The sequence below is a fragment of the Bos indicus genome, chromosome 11 (genome assembly GCF_029378745.1).
Source record: "Bos indicus isolate NIAB-ARS_2022 breed Sahiwal x Tharparkar chromosome 11, NIAB-ARS_B.indTharparkar_mat_pri_1.0, whole genome shotgun sequence".
Classification (NCBI taxonomy): domain Eukaryota; kingdom Metazoa; phylum Chordata; class Mammalia; order Artiodactyla; family Bovidae; genus Bos; species Bos indicus.
Genome location: NC_091770.1, coordinates 74,147,296 through 74,165,307, shown reverse-complemented (window position 1 = coordinate 74,165,307; position 18,012 = coordinate 74,147,296). Strand labels below are relative to the sequence as shown.

Genomic DNA, 18,012 nt, shown 5'->3' with positions numbered 1-18,012 from the left:
CTACTACAAAGGAACGTGTGGATATTAGCACTGAGAGGTTTGCTTCATTGATTTGCATAAACTTACATAAATAACCTCTCAATCTCAAATGTGTATATATCACACACATGTGCAAATTCAAAGAAAACTGTCTGGATGTATGCATACCACACACTTGGCAATTGTTGCCTATGGTGAGGGGAGCGGCAGAGGAAAGGGGGGCTTCATTTTTATGTTTATATTTCTGCCTGAGTTGAACCTGCCGGCCAATACAAGAGATGTAACAGACATGGGTTCGATCCTTGGGTTGGGAAGATCCCCTGGAGGAGGAAATGGCAAACCACTCCAGTATTCTTGCCTGGAGACTCCCTGGGACAGAGGAGACTGGCAGGCTACAGTCTGTAGGGTCGCAAGTGTCAGACATGACTGAAGCAACTTAGCACGCATGCATGAAATATTAATATTTCTTACAATAAGAACAACACATGGTATAGAAGAAAAAATTAATTATCACCTCTATCTGTAAAAAGGGACCTAATGTTAACAGCAGGTATTCTTGAAGGATAATACTATGGATAGTATTCCCCCATACTATTTAGTATTTTCCAGGCAAAAGCAGAGACATTACTTTGCCAACAGAGGTCCGTCTAGTCAAAGCTATGGTTTTTCCAGTAGTCATGTATGGATGTGAGAGCTAGACTATAAAGAAAGCTAGGCACCAAAGAATTGATGCTTTTGAACTGTGATGTTGGAAAAGACTCTTGAGAGTCCCTTGGACTGCAAGGAGATCCAACCAGTCCATCCTAAAGGAAATCAGTCCTGAATATTCATTGGAAAGACTGATGCTGAAGCTGAAATTCCAATACTTTGGCCACCTGATGTGAAGAACTGATTCATGTAAAAAGACCCTGACACTGGGAAAGTTTGAAGGCAGGAGGAGAAGGGGATGACAGAGGATGAGATGGTTGGATGGCATCACCGACTTAATGGAAATGGGTTTTGAGTAAACTCTGGGAGTTGGTGATGGACAGGGAGGCCTGACATGCTGCAGTCCATGGGGTTGCAAAGAGTTGGACATGACTGAGCAACTGAACTGACTGAACTGAACTGAGGCTTTCCCCAGTGAGCACATTTGTTACTTTTATATTAAACAGAACCATATGAAATGAAATTGCCATTGCTTGCATGTTGAAAATGGTTGCATATTGGTTATTTCATATGATTCAACTTACTCATAATTCATGCAACAACATTCAACAATGCTGGAGGGATTGCTCTGTGCCGGGCCCATATTCAGACAATGATTATTTTTTTAAGAAAATAAATAAACCAAGCTCACTTGTAGGCAGGACCTGAGGGTACTGTCTGTGTCCCCAGGAACCTGTGCAAACATGTGTCCAGAACCATACATGTTGGCCGAGTGAAGAGATAAATTAGCAGACAGAAGGACAACAGATGCCCATCAATAGGCACACACATGCAATTAGACTTCCTAAGCAGACAGCATCTCTGTAGGAAAGGAAGAGGGCAGACAGAGAAGAGGATGGGTCAGACTCTGGGTAACTTGATAAGCGTGCTGGTCTTTATTGCTCTGGCAGGGCAACAGGAACACAGAAACTGTGGGGAAGGGAAAGGCATAAGGGGCATGTAGGCTGCAGAGGGACATGGCCCAGGTCAGAGGACAGCCCAGGGAGGCAAACACACCTCCAGCCCCAGGCTGCAGTTTCAGTGAATGGTCCCTGGGACCAACTCCTCTGCTGCCCCCACTCCCTTAAATAGCACATCCTGCCAGGTCAGGGACATTCTGTCAGTCTCTGGGGAGCTATCCTACCACCTAAGCAGTAGTGGGTTTCTCTAGATTAACTTCCATTTTCACGTAGACACTAATTCTTTTATTAAGACCTCATTGGAAAAGAGCCTGATGCTGGGAAAGATTCAGGACAGGAGGAGAAGGGGGGTGACAGAGGATGAGATGGTTGGATGGCATCATCGACTCAGTGGACATGAGTTTGAGCAAACTGGGAGATCGTGAAGGACAGGGAAGCCTGGGGTGCTGCAGTCCATGGGGTCACAAAGAGTCAGACACGACTGAGCAACTGAACAACATCTAAATTTCCATGAGTGGAGACCACCCTCCCCACCAAACCTCAAATTCCAGCTGCGGTCTTTACACCTCTAGCATTTGTGTCCTGCAACAAGGCAGGATGGGCAGGGTTCTGAGAGCAGGCAGGGGAAAATGTGTCTAAGACGGGAAAAGGCACCACGTCTCAGTTTGCAGCCAAAGAAAGTGCGAGGATGATGTAAGGCCCAGAAACCACGTCACCTGAGGGCTTCATGAAAAAGTGCAATGGGTTAGGCTGAAGAGGAGACTGAAAGAGAGCAAGATGGCTGAATCCAAATACCGGGAAGGCGACTGGGTAGAGAATGAAAGGTAGACGTGAGTTCCTTCCCCTGGATAAACCAGAAGCAGGACCAGATGCTTAGAGGGGCAGGATGGGGCTCCAGCAGGAGGGCCAGGAACACAGGATGGCACTAAAGTCCTCCAAACCCATGTTCCGGATTAGTCAAGTCCACCCACTCCCACAAAACCTGCCAACCTTATGTGCACAGCTGGCAGGACCTCTCTAGAACTTTCCTGCACATCTGCCCCAGTTTCTGCTGGTGGTGGTAGTTTAGTTGCTAAGTCGTGTCCGACTCTTGCGACCCCATGGACTGTAGCCCGCCAGGCTAAATCCGCCAGACTCCCCTGTCCATGGGATTTTCCAAGCAAGAACACTAGAGTGGATTGCCATTTCCTTCTCCAGGGGATCTTCCCAACCCAGGAATCAAACCCAGGTCTCCTGCATTACAGGCAGGTTCTTTACTGACTAAGCTATGAGGGAAGCCCATAATGTAATTAAGAACCTAAACAAATAAAATATCAGTATGAACAACAGACAGTTGTTATTTCTAAGAAAAGTAAAATGAGAATTTTGGAAATTTCTGAATAAATGTGAGTAACTAACAGAAACTACTGCTGAATTAGAAGTGGGCAAGACAACAGTAAAATTTAGCCAAAATGAAAGTCATAAAGATCTAAGATTCAGTCCCTAGATTATTTTCAAGTGACTTTTAACCCTCTCTCCACTTTAAGGAAACTAGAAATTACAGAGGTCACATCTTACCTACAGAAGGTCACAAGGAACACCAAAAAGGACACCCAGAGGCGATGATCTTTCCTTTCCACAAAAGACGAGTAGCTGGATGTTTTCAGCTGAAATAAGCTACTTTAAATGCATATAAATGTTTATATTTACATGCAGCTTTTTTGTGATTGCTGGATTCTACTGACTTTTAAAAATCTACTATGTGGAGTTAAAGTTTGCATACAGTAAAAAGCACTCATGTAAAATGTATATTCCCTAGCCATCCATGTAGTGATTAGGACTCTGTGCTTTCACTGCAGGGGCCCCGAGTTCCATTCCTCGTCAGGTAACTAAGATCTCGCAAGCCATGTGGCACAGCCAAATAATAATAATATAATGTTACTTTGATGAGTATTGACGAATTCACACAACTGTGTGACTACATCCACAGTCACCACAGGGAAAGCCTCCATCACCCCCAGAATGTTCTTTTGCGCCCCATCCAACCCCCTTCTTGCCCCACAGTATCTAGGGCATTGTGGCTCTTACACACACAAAATGCATCAAGGTCATCTGGTGATCACCAATGCTTACCACCATCTAGCTTTCATTTTTACTCCCTTTTTTTCACATACAGTAAAATTCTCTTTGTTCTGACACACAGCTGTATGCCCACTGTCAAATCATTTAACTTTTGGCATCAACTGACCAAGCACCTGTGTCGATCTCTCCAGGTTAAAGGACTGTCCCTGCTTTTGGACCTGACACCAGCCATGCTCCATCTTCACTCTCTGATTCTGGGCACTTTGTTATCTCTGTAAATTGAACTGCAAGCTCCATGATCTCTTCTACCCCTAAATCCAGCGATGAGTGTTGTGAGGTGGGCATGAAAATGAACAAAATGAAGCCACCCAGGAGCAGTGGGCACCCACAGCTCCCTTTTTCGCAATAATGGAAGTAAACAAGCTTCACATTGAAATCTCAAGCATTCAACTAAAAGGAAGAACACATTTGACATTCCTCCAGTCTAAATCATTCCAGAGACTTCCTTCACGGTGTCTCTCACCTGCTGCTACTCTTAATTGATCCTCCAAAAAGAGGGAATAAAGAAAAAAGATATTAAGTGAAAGGCCGTAGCCGTGATGCAAACAAACAGCCTTGCATCAAAAGTACAGAATTCTTGGGACTACCCTGGTGGTCTAGTGACTGTGACTCTGCACTCCCAATGCATTGGGCCCAGGCTCGATCCCTGGTCAAGGAACTAGACCCCACATGCCACAATTAAAGACCCTTATGCCACAGCTAAGGCCTGGCACAGCCAAACAAGTATATTTATTTATTTATTTTTTACAAAGTGCAGAATTTTTTGTCCTCATAGGGAACTTCATCTGCAAAGTATGCATTTCGTTTCTTAGACAACAACAAGAAAAATGGTGGCTCAGCTAAAGTAACCATCCTACATAGGACCCTTTACTGACATAAAGGGGCCATGTCCCAGATCTATCCCAGAGACAGGCCATGTAACAACTGTGGCCCCAGTTTAGGGAAGGGGGGACTCCTCTGTTTTCCAGAGTGCTTGATGCAGCACAATGAAAGGTGAGCTGTAATCACGTGTAGGAGTTTAGAAAACAGAGAGCTGACGAGTGAGAAATTGTGGCACTTTTCTTGCAATCTGGGGGAGGCTGCGTCTAGCTGACAGCATCGCCCATTACTGGGAAACGGGCCCCGGGGGGTAGCAGGGGGACTCCCAGCCCCAGCCTGGGAGGATGATCCACTTCAGCACCTGGCAATGCTCCTTGCTCAGATTCCCCTTCAGGAAGTGACTGATCTGGTTTCTTAGGAATTGGTAGTAAACTTGTACCAGACAGGGTGTTACCATCCTTCGAGAATGGTAAGGTCCACCTACCATCAGCATGTTGGTGACTTAGCCTTGGGTTTATTGGTCAGTCTCTTAAGAATGTGGCCCATGGGGATCAATTCCCCACTGCCCAGCCCCCTTGGGTGAAAAACTCAGCCTTCTGGGGGCTCCAGGGGCAGCCCTGAGCCCAACCCTGGCCTGGGCAGGCAGCTCCCAGCCTTACACTGCCAGCTCTGACTCAGCTGGCCCCATTTCATGGGGACCAGTCCTCAAAGGACATGGGAACAACAACCCACGACCACGGAATCTTGCAAGCGTTCAAATCCAGTCTGCATACACTGGGATTTCGAATGGGGTAAAGCGTGGTATGGGATTTCTTCTGAAACGTGTCATTTTCTTTTCTGTTTACAGCTTGTTTACAGCAAAGAAAGGGCTCTTGAAGAGAGGAACAGGAAAAGGTGTCATCATTATTCAAAGCAAACTTCTTAGGAACCACAAAGAGGAATTCTGCTGGAAGCAACGGCTGAAAATGTAATCCGAGGAAGGAAGACACATCAGACACAAAACAGCCAGGAGGGGAAAGGAGAGAGGCACCGGGCCTGCTGGTATTACATATACATAATAATAATAATAATCAAATGAAAATGAGATGATAAATAAATAAAATTAATAAAGTAAGAGTAACCAAATGTCCTACAGAAAAGGAACAGTTGAATTAATTATGGTACATTTAGCCGACATCATATTATGCAGCCATTAAAAATGATGATTGTAAACACTAATTTAAAACAGAAAAAAGTCTGTGCTATAAAGCTGACTAAGTAGAGAGTAATGCATACAGCTTTGTAAAAATTTCTAGAAAGGAAGGACTAGAAAGACACACACACAAAATTCATTATTATAGGATTGCAATAAATTTCTCTCATTTCCAAAGTTTCTGCAATATTAGACGGCATTTTATAATTAAAAACACTCCTTAAAATAATCCTTTCACAAGGAGGGGGAAAGAGCCAGTTGGTTACACAGAAGAGTGATGAGGAAAATGATGATGAATAAACCTGGTCTGATTCATTCATAGATCAAAGATCAGAGATGGTCTGTCAAGATTAGGTTCAATAAAGAAATAAACAGCTAGCATTCTCAAGGTGCTTTACAATTTATAAAGTGCCCTCACAGACCTATCCCCCATCCCCAACAGGTGACAAACACTCCTGTGAGCAGTCCCCCACCTGACATCCCAGCCCTACTTCACCATGGCTTGTCTAAAGCTTCCCCAATGCAAAAGAACACTGGGCATGGGTGTTCCATGTGGGGGACTGTCCCCCAACAAGGCTGCTTCCTAGTGTTTGGTCCTAAGCCCTCTTCCTTTCTGATTCTACACACTGTCCTTAGGCAACCCCTCATCCTCCCTATGGTTTTGGGTACCACTTAAAGGCTGATGATCCCCAAATCTAGAACCCATGACCTCTCTTCTAAGCGCCAGATCTTAAGCCCAGGGCCTGGTATACAGAAGGTGTTCAATAACGATCCACTGAATAATCTGATAGTTCCACCTGGATATCCCACAGGCACTTGAGCCTGAACTCATCTTCTCCATCCTCTGATTCCATCTTGGTGAGTGGCCTTCATGGTATCATGCCTGGACTACTTTAATAGCCTCCTAAACAGTTTCAACCTTACTCAAGTCCACCAGAAGGATTCTATTAAATACAAATCAGATCCTGTCTGTCTCCGTCTTCAATGAAGCCTCATCATTAGAGGAAAAAGCCAAAATTCCTTCCATGAAGCCTCATCATTAGAGGAATAAAGCCCAAATTCCTTAGCCCTTCCACTGCTTAGCTTCTCCATACCTGTATCTCTAGCTCCTGCCACCCACTCCTGCTCCTGTCACACAGAATTCTCACCAATCCAAAGCAAGTTAGAATCTCCTATGACTCTGATCAGAAAGCCTTGTTCCCGCTGCTCCCCCTGGTAAACTCCTACTTATCCTTCAAAACCCAGCTCAACAGTGAGCTCTTAGGAAGCCTTTCTCTGTTTCCTGAGGCAGGGTCTCTTTCACTAACAGACTTATACCACAACCTGGGAGCTCCCTGATGCCAAGGGATGACTTTCACTCATTCTTTGTATACTCCTGCCTAGAATGATGCTTGGTAAGTGACACAGGAAATATAGTTTCTCTTCAGACTAGAGGAACTAGCAGGAAGGTGGGCTGGGATGGTGAGAGCTCCAACTCTGCTCATTCATTCTTCTACACGATCTTATGCAAATCATTTTTGCCCAAGGTCAAGATTAGATCTAGGCCAACAGGATATCAATGACTCATTTTCTGGGCCCCTAAAACCCTTTTCTATTGCTGCTTTTTCCCTAGACAAGAAAAAAAAAATTATTAACAAGTGGTAAGGAAGTACAGACTAGCACTCCTGAAGAGTTATAAGTCTTGCTTTAAAAATGTCATTTTCAAATCACTTAAATTAACATCAGAACGTTTCCCTAGCCTGGATCTAACCAAATATTTACCAAACTCTCAGAGTTGATGAGGAATGAAATAAAGATAAAAGCAAAGCAGGAATGTATTTATTCAACACACATGTATAGAGGGAGAGTCAGGACCAAGGCACCACAAGGGGCTGTACTAATGGCCTTACTCTCCCTGGGGTAAATGACAATCTGCTAAGAGAGACAAACTGGACGTGTTTCTGATGGATGCGCACAAGCAAATTTCCACCTCCTGAGAAAGGAATACAAACCAGGCTGCCCATCTAGCTGATATGTGGAGAGAAAGGGCCAGGATTGGTGCTGGGGTCGTGACTGGAGGCAGTGTGCCCTCCTCCACCCCGGACAGTGCCCTGGACAGGGCGAGTATGTGTGTTTGAAAAAGAGAACAAATTCTTCTTCAGAACATAAGGCAAATCCCAAGCAGACGAACCATGAGCTATCATCTTTTCATATGCAAGGCAGTTTTTAACTTTGAGTATCTTAGAAATGATGTGTTGGGTCTCATAGAGAATCAATACCTTCAAAAAGTTATATACAGTATCTGCAGAAGACTGGTTCCAGGGACTGTCACGAATAACAAGGGCATATATTAACATAAAGCGGCACAGTACAACGAAGACAGTCTGCTCTCCGTATGTGTAAGTTTCACATCCACGGATACAGAGAAATAACTATACTGCAGACCACACTTCTAACTTCTGAAGCATCCTAAGGTACCCCACCCAGACTCATGGCTCTCTTCATCTCTTTCCCCCAACATCCCTCATGCACCCCCTGGTTTAGTAAAAAGCCTCAGAAGACGGCGGCCCTCCATTCCTTCCTTCCTCATATGTACATATCACTCTCACATCAAGGGGTAGAACCAATTTCCCCTTATCCTGCACCTGGGTGACTTGCTTTGACCAATAGTGATGGGTCTAGCCTTTAAAATCTCTGATAACTACCATGATGCTGTGAAGAAGCCCAAGCTAACCACTTGGAAGGGTCACTTAGAGAAGCTCCAAGGCTCCAGGCATGTGTGTAAGACCTTGTTAGGCTCTGCCAGCATAGCTGTCAGCTGAATGCTGCTGCTGAAAGAAACAGTCCAGGCAGCCAAGTGAGTGGCCTTGGCCAGTGCATGGGAAGCAGGGCAGCACCCAGCTGAGCACAGAGAATCATGAGATTAAATAAACTGTTACTGTTTTAAGGCACTAAGTTTGAGGTTATGTTATATAACCACGGATAACTGAAACACAGAGTAAATGAAGGGATGGTGGTGGGGGTTAGTCGCAAAGTCATGTCTGATTCTTGTGACCTCATGGACTATGGCCTGCCAGGCTCCTCTGTCCATGGGATTCTCCAGGCTGGAATGGGTTGCCATTTCCTTCTCCAGGGGATCCTCCAGACCCAGGAATTGAACTCAGGTCTCCTGCATTGCAGGCAGATTCTTTACTGACATGTATAGTAAGGCCACTGAGAAACAGGCAACTCCACATTAGTGAACTTTCTAGAGAGCCAAAATGTAATCCTTATTCATCCAAACTTGTTCTTATCCATTTCTGATAAAAAATGTTTTTAGAATGTAGTATTAGACTTTACACTAAATGTAACCTAATGTTTTCTTGAAGTGGGGGTCATGATTATAGACATGGGTTATATAAGGTCCTGTAATAGAACAATGCCTCCTCCAGCCAGGAAGGTGTATACAGACTATCGGCTGCAACGCCCAGACAGATCGGCCTCTCCATAAGCAGCAATATGTCTGCCCCCAGAAACACCTCCTCATCCCCTGCATTGCTCCTTCTGATACTTGTGGGTGAAGAAACTGAGGACCCCATCCTGTTGGAACTGTATCTCAACAGATTCTCGGGGAAGATCTAAGGGGTTCTTTTATGATGGCAGAAGAGAAGGAACTCTGGAATTCCACTGGCCAGGTTCATATCCTGCTCCTCCGCTTGCTATGTAGCCCTGGATGAGCCATTTCACTCACATACTTCAGTGTCCTCATCTGTAACGCAAAAATACGATCTGCCTCTTGCTGGAATATGCTCAACTGAAACACTGCAAGAGCTCAGTAAATGTGAATACCCTGTCCATCCCCCAGGTTCACTGGGTCTGTACCTGGGGGTTATCTTTGAGTTCAAAATCTGAGTGTCGGTCAGGATGGTACCCACGGAAGTAGATCACCACGAGTGCATGTGTTCATGAGGGCACAGGTCGGAGAGGGGGTGGCCAAGTGTTTATTCAGGGTTGGAGGACCCAATTGGGGCTTCCCAGGTGGCTCAGGGGTAAAAAAAACCCACCTGCCGATGCAGGAGACTCAGGTTGGATCCCTTAGAGGAGGAAATGGCAACCCACTCCAGTATTCTTGCCTGGGAAATCCCATGGACAGAGGAGCCTGGCAGGCTACAGTCCATGGGGTTGCAAAGAGTCAGACATGACTGAGCATCTTCACTTTCTTTCTTTAAGGACAGGAAAAGGCCCCAGAAAAATGCAGCCAGGGGAAGGGACTGAGAGGAAACTTTCTGCAAAGCTGTTACATGTTCAATAACTGACCATTCTTTCCCCCAGGCAGGTGGGTTCAGTGGCCTCCCAGTCCCCTCCTATGTGTTTCCTTGGTATTCCAGTTCCTACATGATGCCTGAATAGACACTTGTGGAGGATGAGCCACCTGTCCCACTGTGGGATGGGGGCAGAGCCCAGGGCCAATGGGACAAGAGACCTACTCCCAGTCTGTCTGTCTGTCTGTCACTCACACATACCTGTCTGTCACTCACACACACGCACACACGCGCGCACACGCACACACACACACACACACCTCTCGACTGCTGCAAGGAGCCAAGAGCTGGGTTGCTGTTGCCCACTCCCAGTCTGTCTGTCTGTCACTCACACACACACAGATACCTGTCTGTCTGACACACACACAAACCTACACACACACACACATAGACACACACACCTATCTCTGAGGCTGCAAGCCCCAGGCTATGTCCCCTCACATCCCCATCCAGCTCCTGTTCCTGTTCCCTGCACTCACTTCTCATGAACTCCTGGCCACGCCTCCACCAGGAACATTCTGTCACAGGCTTCTCCCCTCTTTACATCCAATTCCCAGGGGGAAACAGAGGGGCGCTCCCTGTGATATTTTAGGGCCTCCCGCCTCTTGGCCCTGTTCTTCAACGCTGCTTATAGCAAAGGCATCAGGGGACAGCCAAGGACGCAGGAAAGAGGTCGCAGAGAAAAAGAGGCTTTCAGGGATGCCCCCTGCCCCTCACCCTTCATCCCCTCCCAACCAGTGATCCCTCCCTAGTTACCAGTCCTCCTCCCTTCTCTCATCCTCCCAAGCCTCACTTTTCTCATCTGTAAAATGGAGCCAGTAACACCCAAGATCAGTTGAGATGATGCGTGTGAACCTGAGTTCCAGCCTATACACAGGACATCTGCAGCATGAGCTCCCTCCAGCCTCCCAGAGCCAAATGCGCATTCACTAGGTGGATGATCTGCTATATAATTTGTAGGTGTGAAAGGAATCACACATCCACGGCTCCATCATGCTCTAATTTGTGAATAAAGGTCTTAACAGACTATTAATTCCATGAGAGAGTTTTGCTCCTGAATAGCCTCTTTGCTAGGAAATAAAGCTGTAAAATATTTCTCAGGGGTTCCTCACCCCTAATTTGCCAGACTCATTTTTTAAGGACCCTCTCAGAAGCTAATAGATGTCTGCGGCCACGTGTGAGGGCCTTGGGAGCAGCCACTGGCCACAAGAATGTTCCCCATCTTGGCTGCATCTTCTTCCCGCCCCATCTTCCCCTTCGTTCTCACCCATCAGCAGCTGCCTGGCCCTGCCCTTGACCCCTTCTCTGCTTCGTCAGCTCACAGATGGGGCAGTAAAAGGCAAGCTGGGCCAGGACCCAGGCAAGGGGAGGGATGTGGGGAAAGCCAGTTTGCTTCTCCCTCCCCAGCCCCACACTGTGCTCTCCTTCACCACAGCCTCTGACATCATTATCTGACTCTCTTCAGTCCCAGACCTGCAAGCTGCAAGGCCCATACTTGTTGCTCAGTCAAAGCCACTCACCCACTAATAAATGAAGCCCCAGTGTCACCCCATCCCACAGCCCCTGACTCCACCTGCTCTTCCTGCTGGATCCCCAACCAGCCTGCCTCCATGAGAAGAGCCAGGCAGGGTAGGCTGGGTGGCTTGCCTCTGATACTTCAGGCTACTCCAAGGCCCCATGTCCTTCTATCTCCTCCCACCCCAGACTCAAGTACGGGTTTGTGGGGATGAAGGGCCAGAGGAAGCACACTCAGGCATTGGGAACATTCCTTTGGTGCTGCTGGCACTCACAAAGCCCCAGAAACCCAGTGTCTACTTCTAACTGCGAAACTGAGTTCACCCCCCACCAACCCAGGAGAGAGTCCCTGGCTGGAGCCAACAGGTGATGGCAGAAGAGAAAGCAAAAGGAGTCTGTGGGCAGGAGAAAGTGACGCAAGGAAGTGCCCGGTGTTACTCAGACTGTCGGGGGGAAGGGGGTCTGGCTGCCTGGTCCTCATATCCCTGTCCTCCAGCCCTGCCCTCTTCTATGCTGGCACCCCATCCCGGGGGGCTTCAGGGGCCCAGGGGAGCAGCAGGCAGGTGAGCTTCATCCCAAGGCTGTTAGGGGGAGGTGTCCAGGTGTTCTCCCCACAGCAGCAGGGGGCCGCAGGGGGCCCCCTCAGGGCTCCATCGTGCTCCTAGAAACTGAATGCAGGGCCCCTATGACTTAAGACTTTGGTGGGTGGGCCTGGGAATGCAGGCACCTTTTCAAAAAGTCATATTAGTCCCAAACAAGTGACTCAGAAAGTTCTGGAACACAGCCCACTGAAGGCTGGGGCCTCCTGCATTCTATCTCAGGCTCCCAAACAGACCCTGGGAGCCCCGTCTCTCTCCCCTTCTAGTCCCAAAGCTGTATCCAAGGCACTACTTCCATGTCAAGGTCATGCTCTCCTGGGATGCTAACAACTGCTATTCTTGATTTACTTATTTTCTCTCTTTTTTTTTTTTTCCTGTTTCCTAATCTTTTGGAGTTTCTGTTTCTTAGCGCCCCAAAGACATCAGCAATCAAGTATTCACCCTCTGGGCTCCAATGTGGAGAATGTCTGATTTGCCTCCTTCATAGGCAGCGAAGCATACTGGAAATTCATGGGGTCCAGGGACCCCGGCAAAGAGGAAAAAGCTAGAAGTGACTGGTTAGATAAAGGAAAGGGTTCAGAGTTTGATCCCAGGCCCCAAGGGCTGCTATGCCCACCGATCTGCCCGCAAGCTGTGCTTTTCACTGATTCCCAAAAGGAATGCCTCTCACCATTCTTGCCCAGATAGCTTCCAGCAGGACCCTCAGCTGGCAAGGGCACAACTTGAAGTTCGCCAACTTGGAAGTCATTAGGGGTATGGCAGGCTGTCACCCTTTTATGAACAGGGCCTTGGGAGGAAAAGGGACCTTCTAGTGTGCCTGCATGAATCCATGCACACCAGCCCAGGGCTGGGCCCCTGCAGAATCAAGGCACAAAGCTTCTGTGAGATGACTGCATGAGCCAGAATGGGAAAACAGGAAGAATCTTGGTCCAAGAACCGGGGAAAAAGTTAAAACAGAGGAAAAAACCTGTGTTTTCCTCTAACCAAGAGGGAGGCAACGGGGCGGCCCCACAGGGTGCTTGCATCGACCACCAGCACTGCTGTGCCCTTGGAGACTCAGCCCCACATCCCAGGAGATTCTGGCTGAGATGGGGGCGGTGGTGTGACATAGAAGGAAGAGTCCTGAAATGGGAATCTGGACACGGACATTGCAGCTACCCACTGCCATACCTAGCTGTGTGGACTGAGAGAGGTCACTCTCCATCTCTGGGCTCATACACAAAATGAGGAAAAAGTAGCGAGTAGGATACACAGCTGTGGAATTCATAGACTCTCAGCCCTACAGAACCCCCATCGCCCCATAGGTGACCCAGCTCAGAAGGCCAGGCATCATATCTCCGCAGCCCCTCAGCACCTACCCAGGGTCTTGGCATCCAGTGGGGAGCACAGACTATTAAGTTGAAGCCAAACTTCCGCCCCTTCCAGCAGAAGGCTTCCTCCAGAACCAGCAGACCCTCCCTCACTGTGGCTGGCTACCCTGTCCCAGTCTGCATCCCCGCACCACGGCTCCCGGGGGGAGACCACCACTCCATCATCTGAGCGCTCAAGCACCCTGAGCTCTCAGCAGCAGAAGTGGGATCTGTGACAACCACACAGTCCTTCACATCTTGTTCTTTGAGGTCACCCACAACCTTTCATCTTGATAACAGCAGCGTTAGGCAGGCAAACACCGTCCCCACTGGGCAGAGGCACACTGAGTCCACACAGTCAGCCTCTTGCTGAAGCCACTCAATGCCAAGTTAAGAGGCCAGAAGCCAGGGGAGCCCTCTTTCCCCACAAGAGTCCTTCCCGGCAGGGGTCAGTGACAAAGACAAGGCTGCCTCACTTGAGATCAGGCCCAGGCCCTTCCGGCCACCCACTCAGGCTGGGCGTGGGTTGACAGAGTGGCCAATGTCCGGAAATCCTCTGATCCCTTAAGCCACAGACCAGTGCTCCTGCGAAGCCAGGGGTTGAGAGAGAGGTGGTCCTTCCTACACACGTAGATGAGACCCCCAGACCACCCACCGTGCGAAACAGGTACCCTCAGCTGAGAGCCGCTGGGGAGGGAAGTCACTGGCCGGGTCAAAAGGCGGGACTCACCTCCCTCAGCAACTGCACTCCCTTCAGCCCATCCTGCTGCTGCTGGGCCACAGTGACCCCCAAGACGAGTGTGTGCACGACGCAGGAGACCACGGAGATGATGACAATGGGGCTGAGGCTGAGCGGCAGCGTGATGAAGAAGGAGAAGACGAAGAAGGCCTGCCAGCCCACCGTGTCGCTGGCCGCGTGGGCACGGGAGAAGTTCAGGCCCAGGTAGGAGAAGACCTGGGCTGATATCAGCAGCCACAGCAGGTAGGGCACCACTCTCCGAGTGACCCGGTTGGGGAGCAGCCCCTTTTTGCAGAGCACGAAAAGGATGATGTCCAACACCAGCCCGACCCCAGCCACGGCCAGGGGGGCCAGCTTGTCGCCAGAGAAGACCACAGCGCACATGACCACCACATAGCAGTCGAAGAGGGCCGCGAAGACCACCAGCACCAGCAGGGTCTCGTGGCGCTGCCTCTTGAAGTAGGTCTGGTACAGGTTCTCCAAGGACTCTGGTACGAAGGTCAGCCGCATGAAGCGAGGCAAGCAGAGGCACGACCCCGAGTTCCGGACAGAGATTTCATGGGTCCGGCCCACCCCGCGGTCCGGGTCCGAAGGCAGGCTGACAGAGTACTCGGCCGAGTACTCCGCGGAGTACTCGGGCTCGGAGAAGCCCTGGGTCCTCGGCATCCTGGCTGGTATCTGCTTCTACTGGCTCCGGAGAAGCCGGCCGTAGAGCAGAGGAAGCGCTCTGGCACGGGCCACCTACCGGGACTCTCGGAGACCTGGGGCCACTTTGGGCAGGAACGCAGAGCGGGATTCCAGGGCCCAGGGAGCGCTGACCATCTGGAACTTAAAAGGACATCACTGAGTAGAAGCCCCTCTTTCTTCCTACCCGAGCTTTCTCCACGACCTGCCCCAGCCCTCCGGGAAGAATCCTTGCTGCCAGAGGCTCCAAAACCGAGGCCTTTCTCCCGCCACCCCAACGCTCACGGCCACCACCCGACCACACACATACTTAGTCTTGTCCACCCAAACACTCTGCTTCCTGTCTCCGGCTGTGGACGGGCCTGGCTACCTCTCCACCATCCCTGGTCTCTCTCCGTGTCATCTCAGTCTCTCGCACCCCCCTGATCTCATCTAAGTCGCCTCCAGGCCCAAGTCTTAGAATGTGAGGATAAAACATGCTCCAAGAAACCAGCGCCAGCCTGGGGGATTCCTGAATCTTTCTCTGTTTACTTCCCTTCCCAGCCAGCCCTTTGCCCCTGGGGCTCCCCATCTCCGGGCACTGTCTGCTCCGGAAGGCAGGCCCTGCCCCTGCGCTTACCTGTGAGGGAACTCGAGAACCGCGTGGCCCGGGCCAGTCCCCTCGCGGGCTGCGAGGCCGGGTCACGCGTGCAGCGGGAGGGGACAGGAGGGCTTGGCGCGCCCGGGGGCTGCTCTCCACGGAGCCGCGCCGCCCCGCTAGCGCCGCGGTCCCCGGTCCCCTCGCCGGGGCGCGACCCTCCCGCCGTCAGGCCGGGAAAGGCGCAGGGCTGCCCTTCAGCATCCACAGGCGCCCGGCCGCTGGAGAAAAGAGGAGGCGGCGGCGGCGGCGGCTAGAAAATCCGGGGGCGCCAGCCTCTTGGGCTGCGGCTCGCGGGCCCGGCGCCCTCCCTCTGGCCCCGCAGTGGTCGCGGTGGCGGCGGCGGCAGCGCGGCTAGGGGCGCACCGGGGGCCCTTGGCGGCGGGAGCGCGGGCCGAGGCCGGGGAAGCCCGCCAGCATCCTCTGCCCCGCCCGCGCGCCGAGCGGAGCCAGCCGAGCCCGGGCGCGCTGCACAGTGAGTCCCCGCGCGGCGCTGGCGGCTCCGGGGCCACGCGCGCTCCAGGCCCCGGGAGGCGGGCGGCGCCCCTCCCTCCCAGCAGTCGCCGCCCTCTCGGCGAGCGGGTCAGGAGCTGGGGCGGGAGTGGGGGGCAGGGGAGGTGCCGGGGGGAGGTGCTCCGCTCGGGACCCCGACCCAGTGCGGGGGCAGGAGGAGGAGCGCGGGGGCGAGTTGCAGAGGCCCCCGCGGCCCCACGCTCCGGGACCGGGCGGCAATCGCTGCGTGGAAGCTCGGGGTGGGCGGCGGCAGGAAGGATGGGCTAGTCAGGGCCTTCCCCCCGCAGGCCCGGTCTCGGAAGATAAAAGCCCGGGACGTGCCCTCCCGCAGGTGAGGCACACTCGGGGCATCCCGGGCGCCCCCTCCTCTACCGCGGCTTCCTTCCGGGCTCGGAGAGGCGGGGGCTGAGGTTTGGGGACGACTCCCCTGCCCGGCGCGCTAGGCCTGTGTCCCCGCCCACCCTGGCAGCCCAAACGCCGGCCTGAGCTTGCCGCAGAAGGGCCCGCAACTGAGCCCGATTCTTGAAGGAAGAGGGTAGGAGTGGCCCAGGAGGCACGTGGAATTGAGAGAGACCCTGCTTCAAAACGGTCTCTTGTGCACATTCCACGTGTTTGAGGCGTTTTTTGAATGTAGGAACGCTGTTAAGAACGAAGATGCTCCTTTGAATGGTTAAGTCTATCTGTCTCTTGAAAGTTAAGTCGCTCAGTCCTGTCCGACTCTTTGCGACCCCGTGGACTGTAGCCCACCAGGCTCCTCCGTCCATGGGATTCTCCAGGCAAGAATACTGGAGTGGGTTGCCATTTCCTTCTCCAGGGGATCTTCCTGACCCAGGGATCGAACCCAGGTCTCCCGCATCAGAGGCAGATGCTTTAACCTCTGAGCCACCAGGGAAGCCACCAGTCTCTTTCACCTTAGTATAAATTACTTTCCTCGGATTTGACAAAACGTCTTGTCAAGATCAACCACAGGCTTTAGAAATTTAGATAAAGGGAGAGAAGGGAGGTAAGTTGTTTTGAAACACAAGAGACTATGTGGAGGGAGGAGGAAGGGAGTTGCTGAGGACGCCAGCCCTTTCAGGGTGGGCTTCCTGGGGAAAGCAGAACTGGGTAAGAGAAGAGAGGAACCCAGCCCTCCAGGCCCTGGATGAAGGTGACTCCTGGATCTCTTGAGATCATCTGTGAGGGCCCTTTGCAGAACCTCAGGGGGTAGATTAGTTAGAGACTCGATCCTATCACAGTTTTTTCTGTCTGTTTCTCATACTAACTACAAAAAAACTACTAACCTCAGCTCAAACCTGTCAGGGTTTGCTTCCAAAGATGAGAAATATGACATCAAATTAGGAGGAGGGTAATTTCAATAATCCCTGGGTCAGGAAGATCCTCTGGAGAAGGAAATGGCAACCCACTCCCTTATTGCCCAGAGAATCCCAAGGACAGAAGCCTGGCATGCTACAGTCCACAGGGTCGCAGAAGAGTAGACAAGACTGAAGTGACTAAACAGCAAACAACAGTTTCAATAAAGCAGCATTTTCCCCCCGTTGGAATTCAAATATTTATTTTGAATCGTTCAGTTCAGTCGCTCAGTTGTGTCCAACTCTCTGCAACCCCATGGACTGCAGCACACCTGTCCATCACCAACTTCGGAAGCTTACCCAAACTCATGTCCATTGAGTCAGTGATGCCATCCAACCATTTCATCCTCTGTCGTCCCCTTCTTCTCCCGCCTTCAATCTTTCCCAGCATCAGGGTCTTTTCAAACGAATCAGTTCTTCACATCAGGTGGTCAAAGTATTGGAGTTTCAGCTTCAAGATCAGTCCTTCCAATGAATATTCAGAAATGATTTCCTTTAGGATTGACTGGTTGGATCTCCTTGCTGTCCAAGGGACTGTTGAATCTTCTCCAACACCACAGTTCAAAAGCATCAATTCTTTGGCACTCAGCTTTCTTTATGGTCCAACTCTCACATCCATACATGAC

The 18,012-nt window shown here is 50.7% G+C and overlaps 1 protein-coding gene across 1 annotated transcript in view; it reads right to left on the bottom strand.

Moving 5' to 3' along the window:
* The window catches only part of ADCY3 (adenylate cyclase 3), an 84,068-nt gene extending 67,635 nt beyond the window's left edge, over positions 1-16,433 (bottom strand). The window contains exons 1-2 of the mRNA XM_019970611.2: positions 15,504-16,433; positions 14,192-15,028 (exon numbers count right to left, since the gene is read on the bottom strand). Of these exons, the coding sequence (XP_019826170.2) occupies positions 14,192-14,866 (675 nt within the window). The 5' untranslated portion in view covers positions 14,867-15,028; positions 15,504-16,433. The remainder of the gene's footprint in view (positions 1-14,191; positions 15,029-15,503) is intronic.
* Positions 16,434-18,012: the final 1,579 nt, after the last annotated feature.